The sequence below is a fragment of the Atractosteus spatula genome, chromosome 12 (assembly GCF_055471065.1).
Source record: "Atractosteus spatula isolate fAtrSpa1 chromosome 12, fAtrSpa1.hap1, whole genome shotgun sequence".
NCBI lineage: Eukaryota > Metazoa > Chordata > Actinopteri > Semionotiformes > Lepisosteidae > Atractosteus > Atractosteus spatula.
The window spans coordinates 1284333-1310590 of NC_142717.1; the positions used below are offsets into that span (position 1 = coordinate 1284333).

General features: G+C 37.3%; 1 protein-coding gene across 1 annotated transcript in view; it reads left to right on the plus strand.

Moving 5' to 3' along the window:
- The window catches only part of ulk4 (unc-51 like kinase 4), a 112489-nt gene continuing 86231 nt past the window's right edge, over positions 1–26258 (plus strand). The window contains exons 1-18 of the mRNA XM_088928437.1: positions 1–89; positions 846–985; positions 2211–2310; positions 2880–3019; positions 4165–4327; positions 4584–4685; positions 5040–5123; positions 5617–5692; positions 5949–6044; positions 7526–7656; positions 9204–9273; positions 9833–9899; positions 10846–10950; positions 11263–11323; positions 12411–12592; positions 13631–13677; positions 14517–14595; positions 21779–21886. Coding sequence (XP_088784563.1) covers positions 848–985; positions 2211–2310; positions 2880–3019; positions 4165–4327; positions 4584–4685; positions 5040–5123; positions 5617–5692; positions 5949–6044; positions 7526–7656; positions 9204–9273; positions 9833–9899; positions 10846–10950; positions 11263–11323; positions 12411–12592; positions 13631–13677; positions 14517–14595; positions 21779–21886 — 1749 coding nt within the window. The 5' untranslated portion in view covers positions 1–89; positions 846–847. The remainder of the gene's footprint in view (positions 90–845; positions 986–2210; positions 2311–2879; positions 3020–4164; positions 4328–4583; positions 4686–5039; positions 5124–5616; positions 5693–5948; positions 6045–7525; positions 7657–9203; positions 9274–9832; positions 9900–10845; positions 10951–11262; positions 11324–12410; positions 12593–13630; positions 13678–14516; positions 14596–21778; positions 21887–26258) is intronic.

Consider the following 26258-nt stretch of genomic DNA (forward strand, 5'->3'; position numbering starts at 1 on the left):
TCTAGCATTAACTTCAAGTTTTCTGTATATTTGCGTTGCCCTTATTTTTTTAGATTTTGGGGGGAGTATCCACGTCGTGCGTGGAGGAGGTTTGTTTGTTTTTCATCATCATTATTAATGCCAGTTTATTCGGAGTTTGCGATGAGTTGAATTTTGGAAGATACAGTAGTTCAGTTTTAGAACTGCCGTCTAATGATAGTGAACTTTCCATCTAGTCGTTAAGCCTAATATCGTCATTCAATAATGAAAACGTATTCCCTGAGATTTTAAAAAGGTATATTGTTTTGCTATAGTTAGTAAATAATTAAGGGAATAGCATTGCATAAAATATTTATTTTGTCTACGTGGAATTTTGCATATTAGGAAGAAGACATTGATGGCTGGCTTAATAAATTATATAAAGAGTCACTTAAATGTTTTATTATGTTCCTCACCATGTTTCGTGCAATTAAAGAGGTTCGGGTTAATGTTTTTGCAGGTGTTCTGGTATGTTTTTAAGTTTGGGAAGAAAACGGACAAAAGACAAAGATGAGACAAAACTAAGACGTGGCTCAGAACGCATAACGGAAAGCATCTGATACTCATGCGTTTTTAATCTTGTGCAGCAGTCGAGTTAGTTTATGGGTCACTTGGCTCACATGGTGAAAATGAAGTGTTTGGGTGAAGAATTCCGACGTAATTCTAAAGTAATCTGTGCCATGCACTACCATAAATTATATTTTAATTGATTGCCAGCTGTTGTATCATAATGTATTGGTTTTCCGTATCTGAATGCACTACGTCTGTACTCCAGTAACAACATGTACGGTATATTAGTGACTGTAAACGTGTACTCCCGTTCCCAGGGATGGAAAATTTCATTCTTTACGAAGAAATTGGACGAGGAAGCAAGTCTGTCGTGTACAAGGGGAGGAGGAAGGGCAGCATTAATTTTGTTGCCATCATTTGCAGCGACAAATCAAAGAGGGCTGAAATAACTAACCACGTGAGTAACTGAGCAAAAACACAAACACACGAAGAACAGACACAAAAAGGAGGCACATTTTTTGAAAATGGATTTATTCAATGATAAAAGATGAAATTATTGGTAGGATACAAACTGTGACAGCGACTTTTGTCACAGGAGATACCACTTTACCTCGCAACCTTATCATCACTCAAACACATTCATGTTCGCTGTTCGAAGCTCTGTTTATAGTGTACCAATACGTTGAAGGTTTATAAGTTGCCCAGTTCTCTTTCACAGTCGGACAGATTTATTTGAGGTGTACACCAATTAGTGTTAGAAACCTACTTTTTGTTCCTGTGTTTTTTGTTTAAAACTAGTTACGTTTATGTTGCCTGTATTACTTGAATACAATAGACAAAACAGAATCATTACACTCAAAAATCAATTTGAGCTTATTCAGTTTGTTTCTGTACAATATGTATACTTTTAAGGAACAAGTAAAGGATCACTCTAAAAACAGAAACAATTCTAGAAACAATATTTTGGCTGTTAGAATCTAAACATTCATCCATGTTTGTCCACAGTATTTTAGGTGTAGTTGTTGCAGAATTTCTTTGTTGGGACAAATAGTTTTAATAATAATTATTTAGAAACCAGGCTTTTCTAATGTGCTGTGTAGGTGACACACAGGGACCCCCCACATACGTTTAATAGTTTCTTAATACTTTTCTCTTTTCTGTCTGATGTTTCAACTTATTGGATGCAATATAAAGTCATGTTTTATTGACAGAACGTATTGAACATCAGTTCATGAGCTAGACCTCATTGTTGTTGTGAAATAAAACTTCTGTGTGACTAGGCAAAGAGTAGTGTATACAACAGAACACAGATTTAATATTTTTATTGTACTTTCTTATTTAAAAAAGTCCTTTCTAAAAGTCCAACTGCATGCTTGTCTGTGGTGAAAAAGTTCAAATTTGAATCTGTCACAAATTACTAGTATTGCTGTTCGATACTTTCAGACATGCATGCCTCCGTACATGAATATGATTCACAGCCTTTCTCACTCATTTACCTTACAAGCGTGATTTTCTCAATATATAACAGATTCCTTCATTATATAGTATAATGAAAGTGAAGTTAATGGAGTCTTTAGTGCTCAATTTTTCAACACTTAAAACAGTGTATTTAGGAGTTGGGAATTAGTATAAAGAATATTTGTATTTTAACGTTTGTGTTCTGTGTTATTTTATGTCCATAGGTACGTCTTACCCATGATATAAAGCATGAAAATGTAGTTTCTTTTCATGAGTGGTACGAAACCAGCAACCACCTCTGGCTTGTGGTTGAGCTGTGTACAGGTGAGTGCCTGTGAACCTGCAGTTTTCGGTTTAAGAAGGTGTTTTCCACTTGTTTACATTTTTGGAGTGAGGGTGGGAGATGTTTGTTTGCAATGAGTTCCAGCCATCTGTTTTCTAACCACTTCTCCCAATTTGGGAATATGAGGGAGCAGCCAGTGCACAATTTCGAAATCTTCAGAAGCAGTGGACTTCTTCAAGAGTAACCAGAGAAACATGAATCAGCATACACAGGTGGAATTTGGATTTGGATTTAAAACTGAATACCCTGGCTTCCTCCAAGAAACAGCTGGATGAGATCCTGTGATCAATAAGTTACTAAAAACCCAATGAGCTGGATGGATCGTCTGTGACCTTTCCTATGTTCTTACGCAATTTTAATAGCTGTTAGAATAAAACTCCAATTAAATTCCAAATACATTATTCATCCCCAAGGGGCTGTTCAGTTTTTATTTCATTGAATAAAATAGTTTTATAGCCAGTGAGGTTTTGTGAACCTAATTTATTGCTTTGAGACTGTCTCTTCTCTTTTATAGGAGTTAATATTTTTCGCTACCTTTGCTCTGTTCCAGGGGGATCCTTAGAAGCAGTGATTAGTCAGGATGAATGTCTGGAAGAAGATGTTGTGCGGGAGTTTGGGATTGATTTAGTGAAAGGCCTGAAACACATCCATGAGCTTGGCATCGTCTTCTGTGACATCACCCCTGCAAAGGTATCAGTAAGAGTTATCAAGATGATTTCACTGCCTGTTCATTTCTGGTTAGCTCATCAGCCTTTTTCACCCTTTTTCTTCATCAATCTGATTGTCAAACGTTTTAAATTGCCCCCTGCCCCCTTTTTGCTATATGTCATATGGGTAGGGTACCCAAGATGTCAAAAAGTGAATAACTGAAAAGTTGTAGATTTTTGCCAAAATATTCCCGTATAATTCCTGGTTGTATGAGTGCAAATGTATGTTGCTTTGGATAGAACATTTGCTAAATAATTCAGTAATAATTAGAATGAACACTCTTCTAATATAGGGTGTGATCAATAGGATAGGGTAAGAGCAATAGTTGCAGTGGATTCTTGGTATGAATATTAATTACCCCCTTTGTCCAATCGCAATGCTACTGGAGAAGACTTACGACTTCTTATTCCATCTTTTTCACATATAAAGACTTTTTAGCCATTTTAGACTAGCCTTTTCCATATTGGTGATTGTATTTTTCAGTTGTCAGACTTATTAATATATGATCATTTATTAATATATGATCATATATGATTCAGGTCATATCAATTTCATCCATCTTGGTATAAAATTCAGAGCCTCAGGTGATTTTTTGTCCTGTGTTAATTGTGCTTCAACACTTAAATGCACCATAGCAGACATGGTGTTAAAGTACCATGGACTTCTCCAAGAGGCAACAAGATTTTTTTGTAAGTACAGCACCATACAGTTTACAGACTATTATTCTTTACTGCAGAGAGTGTACCTGTTTGCCTAAATTGTGATTGTCTTCAGAAATTTAAACAATTACAATTGGAACCCATATTTGTTGACCAAGCAGTACATCAGGGAACTAAATATGTTGGAAGTAAATTCAATGACATGGTGAGATTTTTGTTTAAGACGTTCTTGGTATTTGTAAGCAAACTTAATATGTGCAAAAAAATAATGTTTCTACATAACATTAATCTGCATTAGGCTGTAGTCTTGAATGTAAATTTCTACCATTGATGACAAAATTGTGCTGCACTTATACTTTTATAAATGTTCTAGTAAAAATAAAAATAAGAATTTGAGCTGAATCTTGAAGATGTAAACTTAAAATGTAGGTAAGAAAATTAATTTAACCAGTATACCATTTCCTGCAGATTCTGTTGGATGGACCGGGAACGCTGAAGTATTCTAATTTCTACTTGTCTAAAGCAGAAGGAGAAAACCTTGAGGAGTTCTTTGCTTTAGTTGTGTCTGAGGAAGGTGGTGGAGATAGTGGAGAAAGCACACCAAGAAGAAACATCAAGAACAGAATTCAAGGTTATGTGTAATGTTCTTTTTAATGCTTGTCAAGCAAATTTGAACACAGTTTTCCAGAAAAATGTATGAAAATTTGTCCCAGGTAAGCTTCAGGAGGTTTTACACGATGCAGAAGTGCTGCATTTTGTAAAATAAATGTGTAGTACACAAGAGCCTTTTCATCTGTTTTTAAACCATCTTGCCTGTATTCCTGAATCCCATCCCAGTACCCTGTTGCATTCCTGATATTTAACGCCTGTGTGCTTATTTATTGTAGGATCTCCAATGTATGCAGCTCCAGAAGTTGTGAAGGGCGGAGATTCAAGCATTGCTAGTGATTTCTGGGCCTTGGGGTGCATATTTTATGAGATGTTTTCAGGTTAGCTATTCGTATTTTGCTTTTCTGATATATAGTACAAGACAATAATACATACACATGTACTTCAACACAAATTTGTATTACTCTCGGGCAGCGGTTTCGTTCCATGCTCCTGGGGGACCTTGTATCTTCTGCTTTTTCGGAAAAGGGTGGTAAAATTAAACAGTTACCCTTATCGTTTTAGAAGTGTTGCAGTTATGCAGCTAATTAAGTAATTAGGCCAACTGTAGAAGTGTGAATGTGGGTGGAAAAAGAGGCAGAAGACACCGAGTCCCCTGGCCTCCAGCATGATGGGCATTCGGCCTGGAAATATGTATCAAAATGAACTTGTTCTTGCAACCTTTTTTGTTGCAGGAAAGCCTCCGTTCTTCTCTGAAAGCTTTTCAGAGCTGGTCGAGCTGATTTTACATGAAGATCCACCACCCCTTCGAACAAAGGGTAACGAGCGTTGCATCTGAATATCTAATTACTGTTTAAAAAGTCTTCCTCCTTAAATCTCATCATTGAATAGGCTGCAGATTGCTCTGTAATTGCTCTGTAACAGAGTTTTCCATCCATCTTATCGAATAACAGGTTTCATATGAGATCCTGAGGCATTAACATTTTACAGAATGGTTTGCTGTGAAATCAGCTGACGGTTTTGGAAGACATGGTAAAATGAGATGTTGGGAGTTTTCTCAAAAAGCCTAAATTATAGCTTTAGTGCAAAACGTAGGACAGTACAATGTTCTTTTATTTCACATGCCATTATAACTTTGGATCACAAAGCACTAGACTGAACCAGCAGTTCTATGTTGACATTAACAGTAAAATCCTTACAATATGAGATGTGGGTTACAAAGTAAGAAAGCACTGGAATGTTATCGGATCTCTCTGAGCTGCTTAAACACGAATTCTGTGCAGTTAAATGTAAACAATTGCTTGTGTTAAGGTGTGACCCTCCCCAAACCTACCCCCGAGTTTCAGAGTCTGTTAGATGGTTTGCTTCAGAAAGATCCCAGTAAAAGGTGAGTACCTTCCTTCAATTCCTTAGTCTGCTACAGGTGTGACAGTTTACACTCTCAGCCTATTTCATGAAATTGCTGATTTGCATTTAGTTGCTTAAATGTACTTAAACAGTGTGCACAATGTTTAAGTATACAGGACCAGTACATGCTATCTAAATAGTGGAGCTTCTAAGAACATAAAAGGTTTACAACAAGAATAAATATGTGTGATCTTAGCCTAAGAAAATGTCTGATTTAAATTATTTTTTCTTAACAGGCTAAATTGGGCAGATTTACTGAAACACCCGTTCTGGAAAGGAGCTTTTATCAGGGGCCAAGACAGTTCTGTGCAAGATCCGTCCCTTTGCTCAAGGTAGTTTCATATCCTCAGCATTGTTCACATTTCAGATGAGATGGGTGCTCAGGTTTTTGTTGTTGAACTTTTTTAAATGTTTTTTTTTGTTTGCTACACCAAATCTCGCGTAACCTGCTGTGTAATTCTAACACGGCATATCATACTTTCAAATTTTTTCAAAGTTAACCTTTTAGCTTTGCAGCTCTGATTTTTTTGGGTGAAAAATACAAGTGTATTTAGTAAAATCGATCTAAATTTTTCTTAATTTTGTTAATCAGGATCCTGCACACGCTATGACATCTCTAATGTACAGAGCACAAACTACCATTCACTTTGAAGTGTGTATCCAGAACATCAATTTTACAGTCTGCGAATCCTGTGACAGCAGAGAAACTGCCACAATGCTTTGTTGACCTTTATATTTTCTGCATGTGCAGGCCAGCACTTACTGGGAATCATTCCCACCTCAGGTGTCTTGCTAATGGAATCTGCCAGCTGAATTAGATGGTCTTAATGGCCTTTCATTTGTGATCTCTTATTTTCTTACAATGTATAACACCTAACATGCTGCATGTTTTATGCACTTTTTACTTCTTAGGCTCTTGGACATTATATAAACTGTAATAGGAACAGCCCTGTGAAAAATGGAAAGAAATCTCACATCCCACCTGTGTGCTGGCATGTGGCTTTCCTTCTTGGGTTTGCAGCAGTGGAGACTGTGTGCTCACTGACAGTACTGTAAACAAGAGCAGTCTCTTATGCGATACAGAGGTGGTTGGATTTTGTACTGGTTGTACTCAGTATTCTGAGTTGTGGGAACAGAGAGCATTGTAATTGGGAGAGAATTTGTTTCTTGGCAAAAATTCTCCTGACTTGGGAATTCTTTTCTTCTGCTTCACAACATAGCATGACAACTGATAGGCTCAGCTGTTGCCTAAAATACATTTAATGCTCCTTTACAAATAGTCAAGAATTCTGATAAAAGACAAGATCACAAAAAGTCTTAGTCTTTAAGTAAAGGCTTACGTTAATGTACAGTACATAATAAAACCACTTCAAAATTAAAAAAAAATGTTCAGCTTAAATTTGTGAAGTTGAGACTGCAGAACCCAAATATTTTTCCAAGTTGACCAAATGAATCATGCATTATGCTCAGTTTATACACCAACTTGTTTCTTCTACTTTGCGTGGTATTTTTCTTGTATTTCTGAGAAATCCTTTTTCCCCCTGATACCGGCTTCCTGTACAACTTGTCTTCATTTTCTACTCTTCATTCATTTTCTTGTATTTTTTCTTAGCTCAAATGGAAGTATGTAACCTTGATTTAACAATGGATTTAAATCGGTGATCATTTTTAAAAATTTCTGAACCTACTGTAGACTAGTTTTAGATTGCCATTATACCCCATATGGTACCATTACAGTTTGAGCTATGCCTTGATTTTACACAACATCGAAAACTGTTTGTGCTTTTTAATATTGCTTCTGATATTTTTACAGCAGCACCTCAGAAGGCAGTGGAAGCTTTCTCCCCTGCAGAGTGTTACCTGAGAGCCCTGCTGATCTCCCTTTGCAGAGATCAAGAGTAGGCCTGGACAGCAGCCAGCTGTTAAACAAGTCTTACACATTAGGTAATGCTCTGGGGAAGGCAGTGGCCAGGGCTTTAACATGCGCAGTTCATGTGTCTGGAGACATTGTGTGCAGAACAGCTTGGGGGAGAAAACAATATTGTTTGTTCTTCTAGACTGTAATTGCTAAATTCTTTGCATCCCTGAATAGAGAGGCGATTCTCCTTTTATGGTGGATCTCTACTGTAATTTTCAGCTTGAGTGGAGCACACAAGACACGATGAGGGTCTTCCAGACCGACATCACAATGCAGCTGAGATCACACAAATTCAGCCGATGCGCGTTTCTGTCCAGAACAAAGAACTGTCGAGGCCAGCTGAAGTGATGTGGTTAAGGCTCATGAGTTGTGTACCTCTTATCTAGAAGCCCACATGTATATCCGTATATTCTTAGTATCTTAGTCTTTTATTTTTGATCCCCTATCAATCTGAGCACTCCAGGATGAGTCATAAGAATTAACACCACTAAGAGTCTAAATCAAACTTACCTTTACATTCATACATCGGGTAGACGCTTTTCTCCAAAGATCTCCTAAGATCACAGTTGCTCAAGATCCAAGGGGCACTTGATCACTTGATCAACTTGATCGACACCTGCCAATTTTAGTGCACCTTCCTGGTTAGGAAACACAAATGTACTGAATTACAAAAATAGTTATTTGTCCGTAGATGCACAGGCATCATTGAATCTAGGAATTACAGTGTAGAATAGCGAAGAATATTACCTCCCTCAAGCATGGTGGTGTAGCAGTGCAGTGGTCAGCACTGGGGTCCTGGGTTCGATTCCAGACCCGGGGTGCTGTCTGCATGGAGGTTGTATGTTCTTCCTGTGGGTTTTCTCTGAGTGCTCCGGTTTCCTCCCACAGACCAAACGAATACTGGTAGGATTAGCTTCTGGGAGGCTAATTGACCGTGGTGTGAGTGTGTGCGTGTGTGTGTTTGTGTGAGTGTGTGCAGAATGATGTACTGGCGTCCTGTCCAGTGTGTGTATCCCGCATTGTGTTGCTTGCTGGGACAGGCTCCGGCTCCCTTGTGACTCCCTGGTTAGAAAATGAATGGATGGATCTCCTTCAGCTTCTCAGTGCGTCACGTTTCCTACCTTTTGTGAGCGGTGTGTATTTCAGACAAGTTTGGAGGGACCTGTAAAACTCCAACTTGCTGTGCGTAGTAAAGCAAGTAAAATTAATGCTTGAAAAACTGAAAGCAGCTATGATAATGTTTAATGATTTTCACAGCCAAAACCTCTTTACAGAAATTCAAGGTATAGGGTCTTATTAAACTTTGTGTCTTATTATGTATTGTGTTTTACACACTTTTAATTGCTGTGGTTTGTTTTTTGCATGCCCCTTACATTCTAAGAAGTAGATTTGTAAAGACTCATTGGTGTGAAAAGAATGTGTTCTTGTTTCTCTAGGGCTGTTAACCCCTCTTCTCAGTGTTTGTGTACAGTCAAGATTTTTAAACTGCAATGATGATGTAATATTAAAAACATTAATATGATCAATTTGTGTGCTAACTTGATGAGTTTTCTAATTACTGTTAATCTTACAGATAATGTGGCTGAATTCAGACCAAAGAGTGGTCTTGACAGAGATGCCAGTGAGTCCATTTTTCTTCTCAGGTATGAAGAGTGAATTCTTATCTTCCCTCGGTTTTTATCACCCAGAAGGTTATAATAAAAAAAGCTACTCTACATGTGTAATATGTTGATTTTCGTTGAGTAGCTTTCTGAATTTTTTTTCTATTTATATTATTTAAGCAATATAAATAATACATTAATGGAGACCTGATTTAAATAGATGCACTTCTTCTGATTGTTTCCTTTTTTCTGGAACTGGCAATAGTTGATTGTGACAACTAAAAACCTTCAATGATCACAAAGACATTGTTTTTGAAAGCTGATGATTTAATGGTGACATGCAAAACTTGCTGGATCGGTGCTCGGGTTGACCTGACCCATTGAAATATTTGAATAAAGTCAGTCAAGGGGATATTTCTTTAGATCTGGAAAAATTAATAGATATTTTGGTTTCCTGTGAAACCAAAGTGTAAAACCAACTTCCCTGAAGACTATATGAAGTGCTTGTTTCTTGTCTTTGTCACATACCTCTGTGCTACAAAATGCTAATCAATATTTTTTTTCAAAACCCATGCATATATGTGGTGTTTTAATTGAACAGTTCACGCCCGACACCAAGAACAAGCACTGCAGTGGAAGATTCTGTACAGAAGGCACCCAAAATGCAGGTTAGTGTACTTTCTACACAGAGATCACCTGGACTCCGACAGTGGATGTTGCTGCTAAAAGGCTGTCGCCCTCTGCTGCACCAAAGGGGAACTGCACTTGGACTGTATTAAAAGATTTGTGTTGGAAGTGTACTTGCACTTAATTTTAACGTGTTTGAATTATTTCATAAATAAATTCTGATGAGTCTCAGTATATAAGGTGGCTAAAATTCTAATATTGCATCATATAAACACTGTATCATCACTATTTAAACCCTTTGGCTCTTTTATATTTAAGGGTCAGTTATCAATTTGACTTTTTTAGGATTTCTGTTTTTTTAAGGAGACTACATGGATATAATTTATATTGCTTTTTTGTTAAATGTGGACAGAAGAGTTTTTTCTAATTCAACACAAACTGAAAATTGACTTGCCCAAATAACTTGCACTTGTGCTTATTGTATCCGTTTTTGCGGCACTACTGGAAGCTCTTACGAAGTGTAGTGTTTATGCAATTTCACTGTAAAGTATAAGACATTCTAGAAAAGTTTACTGGGTGATTATTAGAGATTTGGAATTATTAAAAAGGGTAGTAAAATGATTGTTTTGACCAATGTTTTTGAACATTTAAATGACATCTTATAATATGTTGATGGTGCTGTTTGTTGATGTTTATGGATTTATATATCTGACATTAATTTTAGTGTGAAGAATCTGCTCAAATTATTGTCTTTCTGGCATCATTTGATGGAAATATGTGAAAAAGATATCCTCTCGTTTTCAGTTTATTTTGTATCGTAGGCTCCCTTGTACAACATTAAAAAAAATGATAAGACTTTGGAATGTTTCCAGATTTTTAAATTTTTAACAGTTCATTTTGAAAGCAGTGTCTTGGGTATTTTTTATTTTGTGTCTGTAACATCAATGATATCTTTCCATCTCATACAAACTTTTTTTTCTCTTACAGAATAGCGTGTCTGATACCAACTTGAATGATCTTAATTCCAGAATTAAGGAGTTAATATATACTGACTCTGACCTTGTTGTGACTCCAATCATTGACAATCCTAAGGTATGGATTACTAGTTTATTTAGACATTGTTAACAGAATCTAATAAATACTTTTTTATTCTGATTAGTATATGTAAAATTGAAATGACTCGGTATGAATTCAGTGTAAAAGAAATTGATAAGTAATTATTTAATATTTAAAATTACGGAATTCTTATTCAAATGTTTGTATTTATCAGTATTTTTGTCATTAGAAACAGTGAAAGTGTACTAAAATGAACATGCCAGACTTGACAATGTTAAAGGATCTGATGTAATTTACCTAATTTACTAAAAAAGTAAATTACTGATGTCACTGGCATTTTTTTTACAGATATTGAAACCAGTTCCTGTGAGATTTGATGCGAAGACATTGAGTGTCCATGCTTATTCAGGTGAACCGATTGAGCGTCTGTGTGTGGTAAAATGGATGTCAGGTGCAGAGTACACTTTGACACAACCGGCATTTGCAGAGTTCATGGAGGCAGAGCAGGACAGAGCAGGACAGAGCAGGACAGAGCAGGACAGAGCAGGACAGAGCAGGACAGAGCAGGATGCTTCTGCTAAGCACAGACCTCCATTTATTACCGGGTTTGCAATTGGTTGTGTTAAGATGAAGTTTTTGATTTATCCCAGGCCCAATTTTTTTGTAACTGCTCTAAAAAGGTTCATATTTATTTATCACCTCCATTCAGAGTTGGCTAAGATGAACAAAATGCAGAATGAACAAGAAAGTCGTTAATGAAGGACACCGAATTCCAGCATGAAAGTGTGAACCTCGTTCACTCATTCCAGGAGAACTTAGGACCTGTTTCTAAAAAAAACCATTTACATTTATTTTTTATGGAAGAGTGCGTTAAAGTTACATTTTGTTAATAATTAGTTCACTGCTGTTAAAGGGTTAGTTTTTGTAATGTTTGTTGAAGTGTTTTTTCCTGGTACTTTCCCCTTGTTGTTTTCATATCCTGCTGTCCTTTGTGCTTATCTGTGCTGTTTTCTTTGATTATCCTTGGCTTTACTAATTGAAACTTAAGGCTAAATTTCCACCCTCACAAAAGAGATTCTGTTCCCCTTCAGTAGCTTGAACAGAATGTCCTGTGTCCTTGGCTGATTTCAACAGGAATCTGACAAGCTTGTTCCAGAGGGGCCCATAAACACACACTAGCCTCTCCCTCTGATGCTGAACGTTTTAAGCTGGTTTCATCAGAATTTAAAGTCGCCAGCTATATACAGTAGTAATCTAGGGAAGAATAAATGGAAGAGAATTAAATTCTGTTATGAAAAACGTTTTCATAGACTGACTCAGCGTATTGTAGAGGACATTGAATGGCTTATCCAGTATTTCCAAGCATATCTCACTATGATATGTGGATGAAAACCAGCCCTTTGCGGGTTTTGGTCTTGCACTGTGAGGAGGAATGCACACTTGCCCACAGTCCTGCATGAGGGAATTTCATGACCTCATTCCTCTGCTGATTGCAGCCGAGAAGCTGGCGTCTCTGAGTGATAAGGAGTGGGGCAGCTTCCTGCAGCAGCTGTCCTCGTCTCTGGAATCTGGCGATAAGAACGCTGGAGCTCCCCGGACCAAACTGAACCTGCTCTGCTATCTTTGTACTGTGTCTGGTCATAAGGAAGTAGCCACGAGGTTGCTAAACTCTCAGCTGGTAAGTGTATCAGCCCAGGGCCAATTACATGCTCTGAATGCCATGCATTGCAGTAGCTATCAACGACATTGTGCCCTGTTGACTCTTGTATCTAATTAAGGAAAGCACATGTCTGGAATTACCAGTTATATCCAATGAACCCACAGTCTGGGGGGCAAAATGTGGTCTTTAAACAGCTGAATCTGGCTCATTCGTTTTCCTTAATTAAGACTAGTTTCATTTTAATTTTGTGAAGTCCTTTTGTTTGCAGCTTTTCGTGAACACCCCAAATCGTAGGAAGCAGAAAAGCTATGTAGATGGTTAAATTCCATATCCGGAGGAAGTTAAACAATAGCAGTTTGGATGGATGCCGGAAGCTGGAGTTTTTATAAATTTTTAATGTTTGGAATCCTGATTAAATTTTGTTTCATACCCGCCCAATTTGTAATCACCAGTTGTTTCCTAATGCCTTGGCTCACAGCAACGGTGATAAAACGTCTGAGCGACACCATGTGCCGCCTTTATTTTTCTGTGAATAATTTCATGTTTGAAGAATAAATAGACAGTGTGTTGAAATGCTGGTATTTAAAGCTGGAAACAACACCCAGCCTAATATTTACAGACTGCAAAGTACACTACATACATTTTTAATACATTAAGTCACTACCACTGACATCCGCTCAGACAGAGAAACAAGCGTTTATCTGGGAAAAGACTCATCAGAAGCTCACCCTCCAAACTGACTCTACAGGCCCCCGTGCCACTATACAGCTCCTTTTCCTAAGTCTTCTCTTTTTGAGTCCCTTCAAAGAAAGTATGACGTTAGTGAGACCTGCCGTGACCTTATGCCTGCTGGGCTGCCATACACCTCTGAGCCACACGCCGCCTTCCTGCTAGACTACATTTGCACGTTTCGACCACCAGATGGCGCTCTGCACCCCCCCCAAAAAAAATTTTAACTAAAATTTAGATCAAAATAAATGTGTTCAGTATTGCATTAGCATATCAGGTTTGTGCCTGTCGTTTGCCTTTCTGATGTTTTTCTTTTCCTTCAAACAGTTCCCATTGTTAAACCAGCAGCTGCGCACAGCTCCTAACTGGGATGTGTGAGTATTACTGGATTCCATCTGTTAAACCACAAGCGTCTGCTTTCTGAATTCCCAGCAACTGTTTCGTGCAGGAATGCATGGCAGGTGTGCTCTCTGCAGTGCCCTCTGCTGACACTGCGGCACATACTTCGTTAAGAAGGAGAATGCAGTTAATGTTTTCCCATAAATTGTAAGATAATGCTGTATCTTTTTATTTTGGAAATGAAGAAATTGCATCGAAAAGTGCGAATTTGTGTTACATTTAATTTCCCCTTTGCCTAAGAGTAGGCGATTTTAAGCAGTCTATAGTTAGTTGTCTGTGTTTTCCGTACCTAATGCACATTTTCATGTGTGAGATATTGCTTGCTACTTCTCTCAGAAAGCTAATGCTTGTGAATTTGTGAATTTACTGTATTTTAAAGCATGTCCAATTGTGACTGTTTGAGGTGTTCAAATACGAAGTGTTTTGTTTAATGCCTTGCGTAAGCATTCACAACCCTCCAATAATGACCCCATGCTGTTGAATTACAAGTAATGTAAGACCTCTTTTAGGGTGGATATTTTTGGTCACAATGGGAAAGAAAAATAAAATATTTTGATTGATTGAGTATTCAACGCTTTGCTAAGGAAAACCTAAATTAGTTCAGGTGCACAAAAAGTACTTTGACCCGTCACAGTGGTTCATTATGATTCCAGAAATGGAGAGTACCATGTTTGGTTTTAGAACTTAAGCTTATAAAAATTATTTCTTCCTCAACACATTTGAGTCCTAATATGATGATAAGAGTGACCTTTTAAATGAAGTTTCATTATAATGATGATAAAAGGAACACCTTGCTGCTGCGTTTTTGTTTTAGGCGTGCCAAAGTAATCCGTGTTATCGGGCTACTGTCCTCCCACTCAGTGCAGCTGAATGAAGATGTGCCTGTTTCAGAAGTAAGTGCTTCTTCTTTTCTTTACACCCGAAGAAGGCTCCACAGCTGAAATGTTGCGTTTTCTTTCCTCTCTTTTCAGCAGGGAATTAACCTTTACTTGCTTCTTGCGTACATGACGTCATTTCTAAAATTGAGTTGACACATATGGATTTCTATTTTTCAGCTGAGGTGTGTCATTTAGTATGTCGCATGCTACATAAACTACATTAATGTATTTTTTAATTGAATGTGAATTTATTTATGCAGAATCTTAACAATAACACAGGCATGACCAGTATGGCCAGCGCACTCAACTGATCCACAGATCTCATTCAGCTTCAACAACATGGCTAAACAAGTCTGTTCTCAATACCCACACCACTTTGTGTAAAAAAAACATATCTTCTGTTCTTACTTTTAAATTGCAACTATATCACAACTGGCAGCCCACTGGAGCTCAGCAGTGTGAGCCTGGTCAGTACCTGTAGGGGAGACCTCCTGGGAAAGTTTGCTGCTGGAAAAGGTGCTTGAGGGGCCAGTAGGGGGCGCTTACCCTGCAGTCTATGTGGGTCCTAATGCCCCAGTATAGTAACGGGGAAATATACTGTAAAAAGGCGCTGTCCATTGGGTGAGTCCTGACTCTCCGTGGCCATTACAAATACCAGAGCATTTCTTGAAAAGAGTAGGGATGTTACTCCAGTGTCCTGGCCACATTTCCCCCACTGTTCTTTAGACTGAATCCAGAACACTTATATCTATATGTAGCATGGTGAACAAAACTGTACACAATATTCATGTTCATATAATACTTAAAATCCACTGGATATCAAAGGCAAATTACCTTGAAATAGAATCCCCACTTAAGTTAACAAGAAAAATCAAATCTGCTGGTTCCCAGTTAAAATTGTCCTGCAGTATCAAAGATAAACACCAGATGTCACCCCAATACAGAACTTGTAGGATTCCTATTGCTCTGGGTATAAAAGCCTGAAATGGTGATTTTGTGTTGAATTTAAAGGCAATAAATTTGATATTGTTTAAGAAGTAGAAGTGTGAGTCTATCACAAGTAGACATAAATGGGCTTTAGGGCTACTCAGCTGTACAGTCTCACAGTCTTGCAGTTGAAGTTGAAACGTGTTCAGGGATGTATAGACATAACATCAAAGAATACCAAAATGCATCGTGGTTAATTAGTTAAAAGTGGTTGTATTTGATGTAGAAACTGGCGCCTCTGTGCATGATCCATGGCTTATGTGGTTTTCCATAGCAAAGTGCTGCTGTTTCAGTAACGCAGGCGGTGAATTCAGTAAATCACCAGTTGTTACATGTTAGTGAATGTTTGCAGAACTCTACATCATATTGCTTTGTAGTTTTGATTACTCAGTCCTTGTTTGCCCTGATTTTTGTCTGCAGCCTCAAGATGTTTTGAGTCTGAAAGTCAGAGGGCTATCCGCTGGCCTGGCAGGGCTCCAGACGCCCGCTGCACACAGCAGGAGGGTCATTTCCCCCTGAACTGAGGTGCCTGGCTCTTGCAGGGGCAGGGCTTCTTTGGGAAAATTGCAGGCGGTGCATAAGCACCACCCAGACAGTTCAGGCCTGGGCGATAGTGGGCTGTGCCAAGCGCAGACCACAGGGAAGGCCTGCTGTCTCAGCTCGCATCACAGCAGGAACGGAGAAGGCACTTTTGGTCTATTATTTTTAAATAACAGTAAACTTTTTTTACTGATTTTAATGCAATTTAAAGACATTGTTTGTTAATACTTGAATTTATTTATAGTCATTAGTGTTATTTGTTTTTATCCATCTACTTCTCATAGAATAGAAACTTCTGTGTTGAAGTTCACAAGTAAGCGGAAAAGAACAGTCTTTTGAATGTTAGTTTTTTATATTTGATTTCATTTTCCAACTGGCTCTGTTCTTTGGAATTAGTAACGCAATGTATCACAGAAGATTCTGGCTTTAGAAATGTTACATAGGCCTTTGTGTGGACATCCGTATCCATATAATACATGAACATTTGCATTTTGTTAAAGTTTTTTATTATTACATTGTTATTATTAACATTATAAACTGAGTGATGAACATCATTTGTTAACATTATCAGCTTTAGCATGGCTTTACATTGTTTTGTTTGTAATATTTTTGTAATTTAGGTAATATAGTGACTCTAAAATCACAAATATGAAAACGTGTATATATATAATACGTACTTTATATATATACAACTTTATAAAATATTAAATTTCCATGTATTTTATCAATTTAATTATTACATTTCATATCATAAGTGCATGCATACTGTATGTACTGTGTATATACAGTTTTCGGTTGGGGAAGGACAAATCTCACTGTGGATCAAGTGTTCTTTTCGATTCTGATCCTTTCTACATTGCATAAGCTGTGGTGTCTTAAAAATAGGTGCTGTAGAAGGGTCTTGTGGTAGAATTATTGGTGTTCCTCTGCCTTGTTATACTTTTCTGTTAGTAGTGTGGCAATTGAAAACTAGAGGAATCTGGTTTTCAGGTGCCACTCTAGTCTGAGTGTCTTGCTGTTGTTTGAAGCAATCTTTCTGTCTGTACTCTGGGTTTGGCTTGAAAAATATTTTACAGTATACTATGTGGTCAAATATACTGGTCCCATTTTAGTTCCTGTGTTCACACTTCAGTGTAAAATTTCCACTGGAAGAAAAGCAATTCAAAGTAAGGACAAGTCCAGCTAATCTTAAAACTGTCTGTTGGTGGCTTCATTGCCATCTGTTCGTACAGGGCATTTAATACCTTAACTGTTGGAATCAATGGAGTATAAACTTTTAATGTTCGTGGTAAAGATTTTCATTTAATTAAAATAGTCCGTTTTTTGCAGAAAATGTGTGCAGTACTCGATTTATGTGAGCAGTGATTCAATAATCATCAAGAAGCCTGCGGATCAGTTAAGTGGTGCAGAAACAGACAGATGCGAAGGGTCAGCCTGAATTGTTGATTTATGGATTTTAGGAACTAAGTACGAAAGACTACAGCAAGGCTTTCTTTAACAGTTGGGTTACATGCTAATGTTTGTAACCAATTAAAATGTCAAAATCAGTAATTGATAAATAATGTTTTGTTAATGTGAAATGATTTCATTGTCAGCCTTCAAATAGAAGCTGGTATGACAGAGTTGTTGATGGGCTTTTCTACAAGTATATAGAGGTCTTCACTCCACCTTTGTCAGCTGGTTTAATTCCAATGTCAACTCACTTATGTATATACTTCAGGGCAAACTACTTTTAAGTTGCTGAGTTGTTTGGTTAAATCAGATTTGTTTGATTTCTGATTTACATTTGTTTATAAGAACTGTTTTGCAGGTTAAAACCAGGTTCTATGTTAATTCCTTTTAGAAAAAGACAATTCTGAGTCTGCATGCTTATAAAGACAAGATGAACTAACATTTTAACTTTTAACCATCACTGTTGCTTGTCTCCTCAGATGAGGAGAGAGTTTCTTAAAATAATTTTTAGCTGTCGACAGGTTTCCTGGAAACTGTGTCACTGTGACAAAATATCAAAATAACAAATTTGCAAACATGAGAAGCTAAACGAGATACAAGCTCATTGTTAGTCATGCCTTTTCTTTCCAGAAGAGACTAAAAAAACTTTCAGATAACCACTCTTATTTTTATGTTTATCCTGGCATTTGTATCAAGACACCATAGTTTTTTAAATTGGGCACGATAAGTAACCATACAACGATTAAGGGACTAATAAGAGGGCTAATTTATATTTGAGCCATGAAAAGATTAAGAGCTTTAGTTTTAAATGTGTTTTCTTCATTTTTTTCCAATGTCCGCATTTTTTTAGATTCCCTCTCAGTATTGCCCATAAATACTTAAATGTGCTCCTAATTGAGTGTCAAATTAATCACTGTCCCAGGCAGAAAAAATTCCCCCAATGGCCTTAACCCCAAATTTTGAAATTATGTTTGACTGCATCAAATCAATATGGACTGTGATTCAAACCTTTTCTCCCCTGAGAGGCAAGGCTACTTTCTTAACCTTCATAGAATTGCTTCTTGTATTTCCTATAATTGCAGTTAGAATGAGTTAGAGTGTCTGGCTCAAAATCTGGTCTATTATTAGTATAGTACCAAGGGAGTTCCTGGTTGCAGAAGCCTTTCTGTTGAACTCTAAGCAATAAGAATTTTTGTGCTGTTTTGTAAGTTTGTAGAATAGTGTTAAGGGCTTGGGGGAGATGCAGAGTACTTGATTGATTACTTCAGAATGAAGTACTTATTCATCATGAAGTTTCAGGGCAATCTCAATACTGGGTCATGAATTTACAGGGGTCTGTGTGAGCAATCTTTTCGGATCTAAAGACCTAAAATGTCACAAAATGACTAAAGAGGAGGCTATGTTTGTTTTCTTATGAACATATCACGATGCCTTATTTAGCAAGTGCTAAAATGTGTGCACACTACTTGAAAGGTTATCAGTAAAGAGCATATGATACATGTTTATTTTCAAAGGGCAGTCTCTGCTTTATTCTCATTTGGAGCAATATAATAATAAAGTACTGTTCAAGTACTGTTTGTCCTAGCCTTTTTTCATATTGAAAATAGACTGAAACTCGGTGGCCTCGATGAGCATCCTCTTTGACATGAAGCTTAAAATAGAAATAACGCTGTTTGGATGTGGGTGCTGCAAGAAACCATGCTAACGACACAAAGGCCGTTGGGTGGAACAATCTACCAGACCCTGTTGTTGGCAGACTCCCTGGGCAAACCTGAGCGCACAAAAGCACGGCGGCCTTGGGCACCCTGTGGTCTTCTGCATGTCCCCCGATGCAGGAGTGAGCCAGCACTTGGTGATACCTAGTGAGCATGCATACCTGGGGGACTGGGGGCTGAAACCATACCTCCTGCATACTCTACCCATTCTCGAGTGTTTGCAGCAGGGAAACGAATGGATAAAATTCATGAGGAGTTGAAATCGACATCACGTTGAGCCCAGAATAGGAAACATTTAGCCCTGGAATTAAAAAACATTTAAAATATTTTTTTTAAATAAAAAATGAAAAAGCTGATCATCTTGTTTAGTTATTTTTCTGCTTAAACTACTTCTACCATTTTGATCTTCATCTGTTGATTGTGGCCTGCGTTCCATTACTTAGAAATTATGCTTCTCATAGACTTTCTCTTATAGTAAACCGTATATAGTGGAAATAAGTGTACATAAGTGACCATTCATTCCTCTGGATCTCACTAATTGCTCAAACTATTCCCTGCTGACTTGTTCTAGATTTTCAGTTTTGTGCCAGTTATTTCTGAGAGAGTTCTGACTGAGGAAAAATATTTGAAGTATTTAGTTATATACAGTAGGAGTAACAAAAGTAGAGACATGCCAGTAAACATTAGCTACTGTTCTAATTACTGTACATTTTAAATGGACATTAAAGTCTTGCCTAAGTTTAGAGGTGTTATGCACTTTTTCCTTCTTATAGGGTTATCTGTAAAAATTCCACATGACCCCACATGTTAGAGGAGTAGTGTTGAGATATTTATGAGTGGAAGAATTTGTATCAAAGTGTTTGCATCAGACTGCTTCTGCTGCTATAAAAATATTAATGTTGTTATAGTGACATTAAAACATTTAATTTAATGTTGTTAAATTAAATGGGCCATATAAGGATATTTTGTTTAATATGTATTGTGCTTAGTTTTGTCATACTTTACTAATAATAACCTACAATAATCTTTAATAACTAAAAGTACAAAACACCGTGCTAGCATTTGTGCACCATGTGCATAGCTTGAAGTATAAAATAATAAATAACTGTTCTGTTTGAAATACAACACTGAAACATCTTTTATTAAACAGAAATGCCTTGTAAGAAGTCTGTTTTCTTTTATCAGGACTGTTGACAGTCTGCTTGCACAGTCCATTTAAGTAATTGTTTTGGGGGCTGATTGCTTTTGAGTGATAAAGATGAATTTTGGGAAACTGGCATGCAGCACAGTCCTCTAGATTTCTCCTGAAAAGTAAAAGCTTGGATTGAACATCCGGTGCCAAACACGCCTTGCATTAGAAATAGCAGTAACATCTGCTCCTTGCAAAGTCATCGTTTATTTTATTTATTCAGAGGAGGAAGTCACTCTGAGATGTATCCTATTTGCATAGCACCCTGCTGAGAGCTGTGTTGCAGTGGCTAGTCACAACAATCCTGTTACTTCCATGAAAAAATGCCAATTTAAAATTCAACAGTCTGGAAATTAAACATTTATCATATTAGACGGCTGTATGCCGTAAGTGGTTAGGATATTAAAATATTTTAATGGAGTGTAGTATAATAGGTAAATGTAGTTCAGGTGGGTAGCTGCATCAGCTTGCGTAGGCTGCAAAGGAACAAGAAAAAGGTTTATTCCATGCTGAAAACAGAAGAAAGGAAACACACAATTTTTCGGCCGTGGAGCCTTCCCACACCTGAAGAAGGCTCCACAGCTGAAACGTTGTGTTTCCTTTGTTCTGTTTTGAGCATGGAATAAACCTATTACTTGTTCCATAATAGGTAAATGCTTGTTATTCACCTTTTGGCTGCCTTGGCCATATTAATGTAGAGCCAAATGGACAGGCACACTCTAAAAACAAGATGGTGCTTGATGATGCAGCTCATTATTACTTTTCCATACCTGTGTTGTGTCACAGTTGATATACTGTGTATATATAGTCCAGTATTATTTCTTCCCCTTAAGGATTAAGGTGTTTTCCCTTGCACACATGTAATTATATTGGTCGTTTACTTAAATGTTCTCTCACCAGTTCATAGCTAGAGGGCGATTTACATTGGGCGTGCTGTAAGCTGGTACTGTATGTTCCAATACCTTGTGAAATACATGTTGGTAAAATTACTGGGTAATCAAGTTTGGAAAATTGGCATCATGTTAGTTGTAGTTACACAGGTGGTATTTGTGCTCATTACATGCTTTTCCATCTTCACATTGTCTAAATCTTGAAATAGCAACTGTGTGGGGCAAGACGAGGAAAATGAAAAATCACTTCTAAAAGGGTATTGTGCCAGTTTATGTTGGTTAATGCCAGGGTGGGTTCTGTAGGAGTTTGTCTGGCTTTTGGTACTGCATTGTTTTTCTTCAGTTGTCTTTACCCAAATCTTTATCCAGCGAAGCCTTGAATCTTAATACAATTTTGTATTCTTGTTTTTGTGATACTGTCTCAGACAGTTGCTGTGTTCACTGAGCTGATCAGGGAAAACTTTAGAAACAGCAAGCTGAAGCAGTGTTTACTTCCTTCACTGGGGGAACTCCTCTGCCTTATTACAAACCAGGTAAGATATTCAAAGGTCAGTCTTTGCCTTTCCAATTTGAAACTGCCGGTTTTGAAATTTGCTTATCTGCGTTGCAGATCTGCCAAATCTATGAACTGTTTCTAGCTCTGCTTTTTTTCATGCAACCTTAAAATCTCAACCAGTTATATTTACACAAGTACTCTCTTGTGCTGGGGGTAGAAAAAGTAGAACTATTTTCTGAACAAGATATTCTACATACCTGTACATTCTGCCTACCACCCACTAAACTACTAACAGCACTCTTAATTGCTTCTGACCAATTAGCAAACCATGGTTCTTGAGCAATAAAAAGCACATTAATAATGACACCAAGCAGTGCATTAGTAAGAACCTATGTGCAGAAAAGGCTCAAGGCTACTGGAAAAGCAGGATTTGTTGTTGCAAGGAAAGTGCATGAATCACAGCACTGCACACTGAGTGGCATCCTTCAGATGAGCAGATTGATTTCCTATATTTGTGAAACCTTGGCTAAACATAACCTTTAAACTTTAAAACCTAACTTCTCATTATAGTCCCTCAGTGTTATTACTCTTTTACTTTAAGATTCATGCATCTGACACTCTTTTTTCTTGTGATAGTTTGTTTGGTAGCGTTTTATCAAATAACTTTCACTTAACCGCTGTGTATGTTAATGAATAGCTGTGAGATGCAGTGGGCCACAAACAGTGTGTATTGATTTTACTGCCTTTGTCAGGGAACAACTGAAATCCTCTGTTCATGAAAATGTTTAATATTCACAGAAAATTAATAAAGGTGGAAAAGTACACTGGGTGATGAGTGCAATGAACAGATGAAACAAAGTTTAAAATTTTCAGCTCAAGGAAAACCGGCGAGTACAAAAATGTGGCAGAAGTTGTCAAAATTATGCATAGTGTCTGCGGTAAAAACTAACGTGGTCACGATGATATGGGAATCTTTTACCTTCCCTTCAAATGATATGCACAGGTATTGTAAATAAAACAGAGACATGTATTGTAAAGTATATCATTCCATTCTTCACTGTCATGCAGTACCAGCAGTAAGGTACCTTGTGGGGAATCAGCCCTGATAAATCTAAATAATGAAAAAATCCTTTTGAGTTCCGAATTTGATCTGCTGGCCTTTCCAGTTTCTTGAGCTTAACCCCATTGAAAGCTGAATGAGGAGCTTGGACGAAGAGTGAAAAAGAAGACTAAGCCACTGTATTGTGCTATGATAGATAATATAAGGTAGTGAAATATATTTACATGTGTGATAGAATGCCTAGAATATTATTTTCTTTGTTTGATAATGAATAGGATTTTTTCTGAGAAATGTTTCAGTTAACTACCAGCAAAACACATCTTCATTTGTATTTAATTTTGGGAAAGTTAATACAAAATAATAGTAAGAAATGCACTCAGAAATACGTGTATCTTGTGGTTTAATTTCAGTGTAATACTGAGATTTCACATGCCCTGAGAATCAAAACATTTATGCATTCTTTTTACTTAACATATACATCTTTTTATACATTATATAATTGTATAATAACTGTTGAATGTGTGGCATATTTTAGATACAAGATCAAAGGCATTCATGTCTGTTGTATGTTGGGACACTACATAAATTTCAAGCTCAGTAAATATTTCTCTACAGTAGAGGTTCACTCTCTGAACTCGGAATGACGAGCATTTTGCCTGAAAGATGAGTATCAGATCATTAGGAAGGTAACAAATTACAGAGGCCAACTGGTCCATCGAGCTTCTCTGCTGCTCTTTCTCACCCTTACACTAACGTACTCAGGGGACGCTCCCAGGCACAGAATGAAATGTCCTTGAGTGCATGTGACCAGAATGACTTCTCCACAGTGCCTGTTAAGTGTTAACTTAAGTGAAGTGAACCCTAACTTGGAGTGCCTGCTGTAAACCCTCACAAACATGGGGGACATGACAAATCCACGTACACGCCCCCAGCCTGGGACTGAACTCAGAAACCAGGTCCAGCACAGGGCCACGCCGTGGGTAAATGAGACAAGCTGGAACAGAGAAAGACATGTTACCATGGAGTTTATAATAATAATTTAATTGTAGCGCTACCGCAGAAAATGAACTGTGAAGGATGTTCTCCATAACAATAATGGAAAATATTTGGACAAGCAAAGGGAAGTGGCTGATGTCGGAAATGAGACGCATTTCACTCAGGTGAGTGAAAAAAAGGGAGGTCTTGCTTAACTGTCATATGGGGAGTTCTTTGAACAAGCAACAGCAATAATGGACGCACAGAGCAAAGGATATGGTGTATTTAGATTTTCACCAAGCTTTGGTTAGTTCCTCATAATGATAATTCCTTATACTTATATAGCGCTTTTCTGGACACTCCACTCAAAGCGCTTTACAAGTCATAGGGACTCCCCCCCACCACCTGTCCACTCCCCATACAACACACCAGCTCTCAGTGTGGAGGAGAGCAAAGTGATGAAGCCAGTTCATAGGCGAGGATTATTAGGAGGCCATGATTAGTAAAGGCCAGGGGGAAATTTGGCCAGGACACTGGGGTAACACCCCTACTCTTTTTGAGAAAAGCCCTTGGATCTTTAATGACAACAAGAGAGTCAAGACCTGTTTTATGTCTCAACCGAAAGGCAGCACCTTTTTTTTACAGTTATGGTGTCCCCATCATTGTGCTTGGGCATAAGGACCCACACAAACCGAAGAGTTTGTAAAAATGATTGAAAAAACATCTTGAAAGATCCGTTCTCATATTACAAGAGGTAGTGTTTTTCTGTGATTTTTATTTGATTTCTTTGTTTAAAATAATATTTACTTAAGTCACAATTAGAATTGCATTCATTTCGTGTATCTATGTCAAGAGAGCATGATTTATAGATAAATACTTTATTGATCCCGTGAGAGATATTGCAGAAAATATTGATCTTATTTGTGTGATTATGCTGCATTAGGTTCATTGCTAGGAGGTAGATTTTGAATAGGAATGTATTTTAAGAACTTATGCAGGTCTGTGATTTAAAGAGAAAAACAATTTGAATAAGCGATCGAGGTAAAATGCAGACAATACACTGTTCCTTTCTTGTTGCGGGAAACTGGTCAGTGCTCTAAAATCTCAGTATGAAGGAGAACTCACCATTTCAAGAATTTCTTTAAAGAAATGGAGGGTGGTATTTATAGATCATTAGCTACAATCTGTTAGCAGTAAATCAGAAATTGATTTGTTCCCAGTGATATGAAAATGGAGGATTTGAAATGTCAAAACACTCCACAAGAAGAGGGATGAAACTGCAGTTCTGTTTTATCTCTATGACCTAGAAGAGTATAGAAATGTTAAATTGTTAAATATTTGTATGGTATTACGATTTTGTGACACAAATTTAGAAAACATTAGAAAAGGATTATTTTGAGCAAGCCACAACAGTAGTGTATGTAAGTATGAATGTGCAGAAACCAGTAAGCGCTGGTATGAGGACAAATCTCTGCCTGGAATCATGTCATAAATGAATTTATGAGATTGGTGTAAACAGAGTGGTCTTGACTCTGTTATAGTTGAGAATACTTGAAGGCTTTTAAGTACAGAACTAGGGGGTATAAGCATTGTAATGTAACACAAGACATGCATTGTGCAAGACTGGGCAGACAACTAAGAAAATGTAGTTAAGTATCATTTAAAATTCAATGTGCAAAGCAATACATGATAGCAGGCCAAATATCCACATGAAATATCGGTTGGGATGCACCAAAGAGTTTATGTGGACTTATCATTTGTATCCTCTGACCAATGTGGTGAATCTACAAGTGCAAAAACACACTGTGGTACATAGTATAAAGTGGAGGATTAAAATCAAGAGAAGAAAAAAACGCTAAGGTTATTTCAATGTATTAGTTAGGCTAATAAATTGTATACAATGAAATAAAGACCTCAGGGCACAATTAACTGGAAGTTCATTTGGGATTAAAACCAAGAGACACATCTTTACAGAATAGCAGTTTTCTAGTATTAAGAAAAGTGTGGATGCAATCCTTTGTTTTCTTCACCTAGTCACTGGTAACTTATCAGTCTGTTCTCATTTGTAACCTTTCTTGTATTAATTTGTTAATTTTGAAGTTTAAGTGTGGTGCACATGTGTGCCTTGTTCAATGAGCAGTTTGTATCTGTCAAAAGTAGAGAGCACCTTATTTAGTGATTAATCAGTAAGCCCACTTACCCATCTTTAGGTATGCCGAGGAACTTTATGCTAAATGAACAATTTACACATATACAGATGTCCTGAAACAAACTGTCAGAGCACTCAGGACATTCCATTGAGCATACACGTGATACTGAACAGTGTTATTGTATTTTTTGTGATTTTTTTTCCAAATTTTTTGGATGCATCATT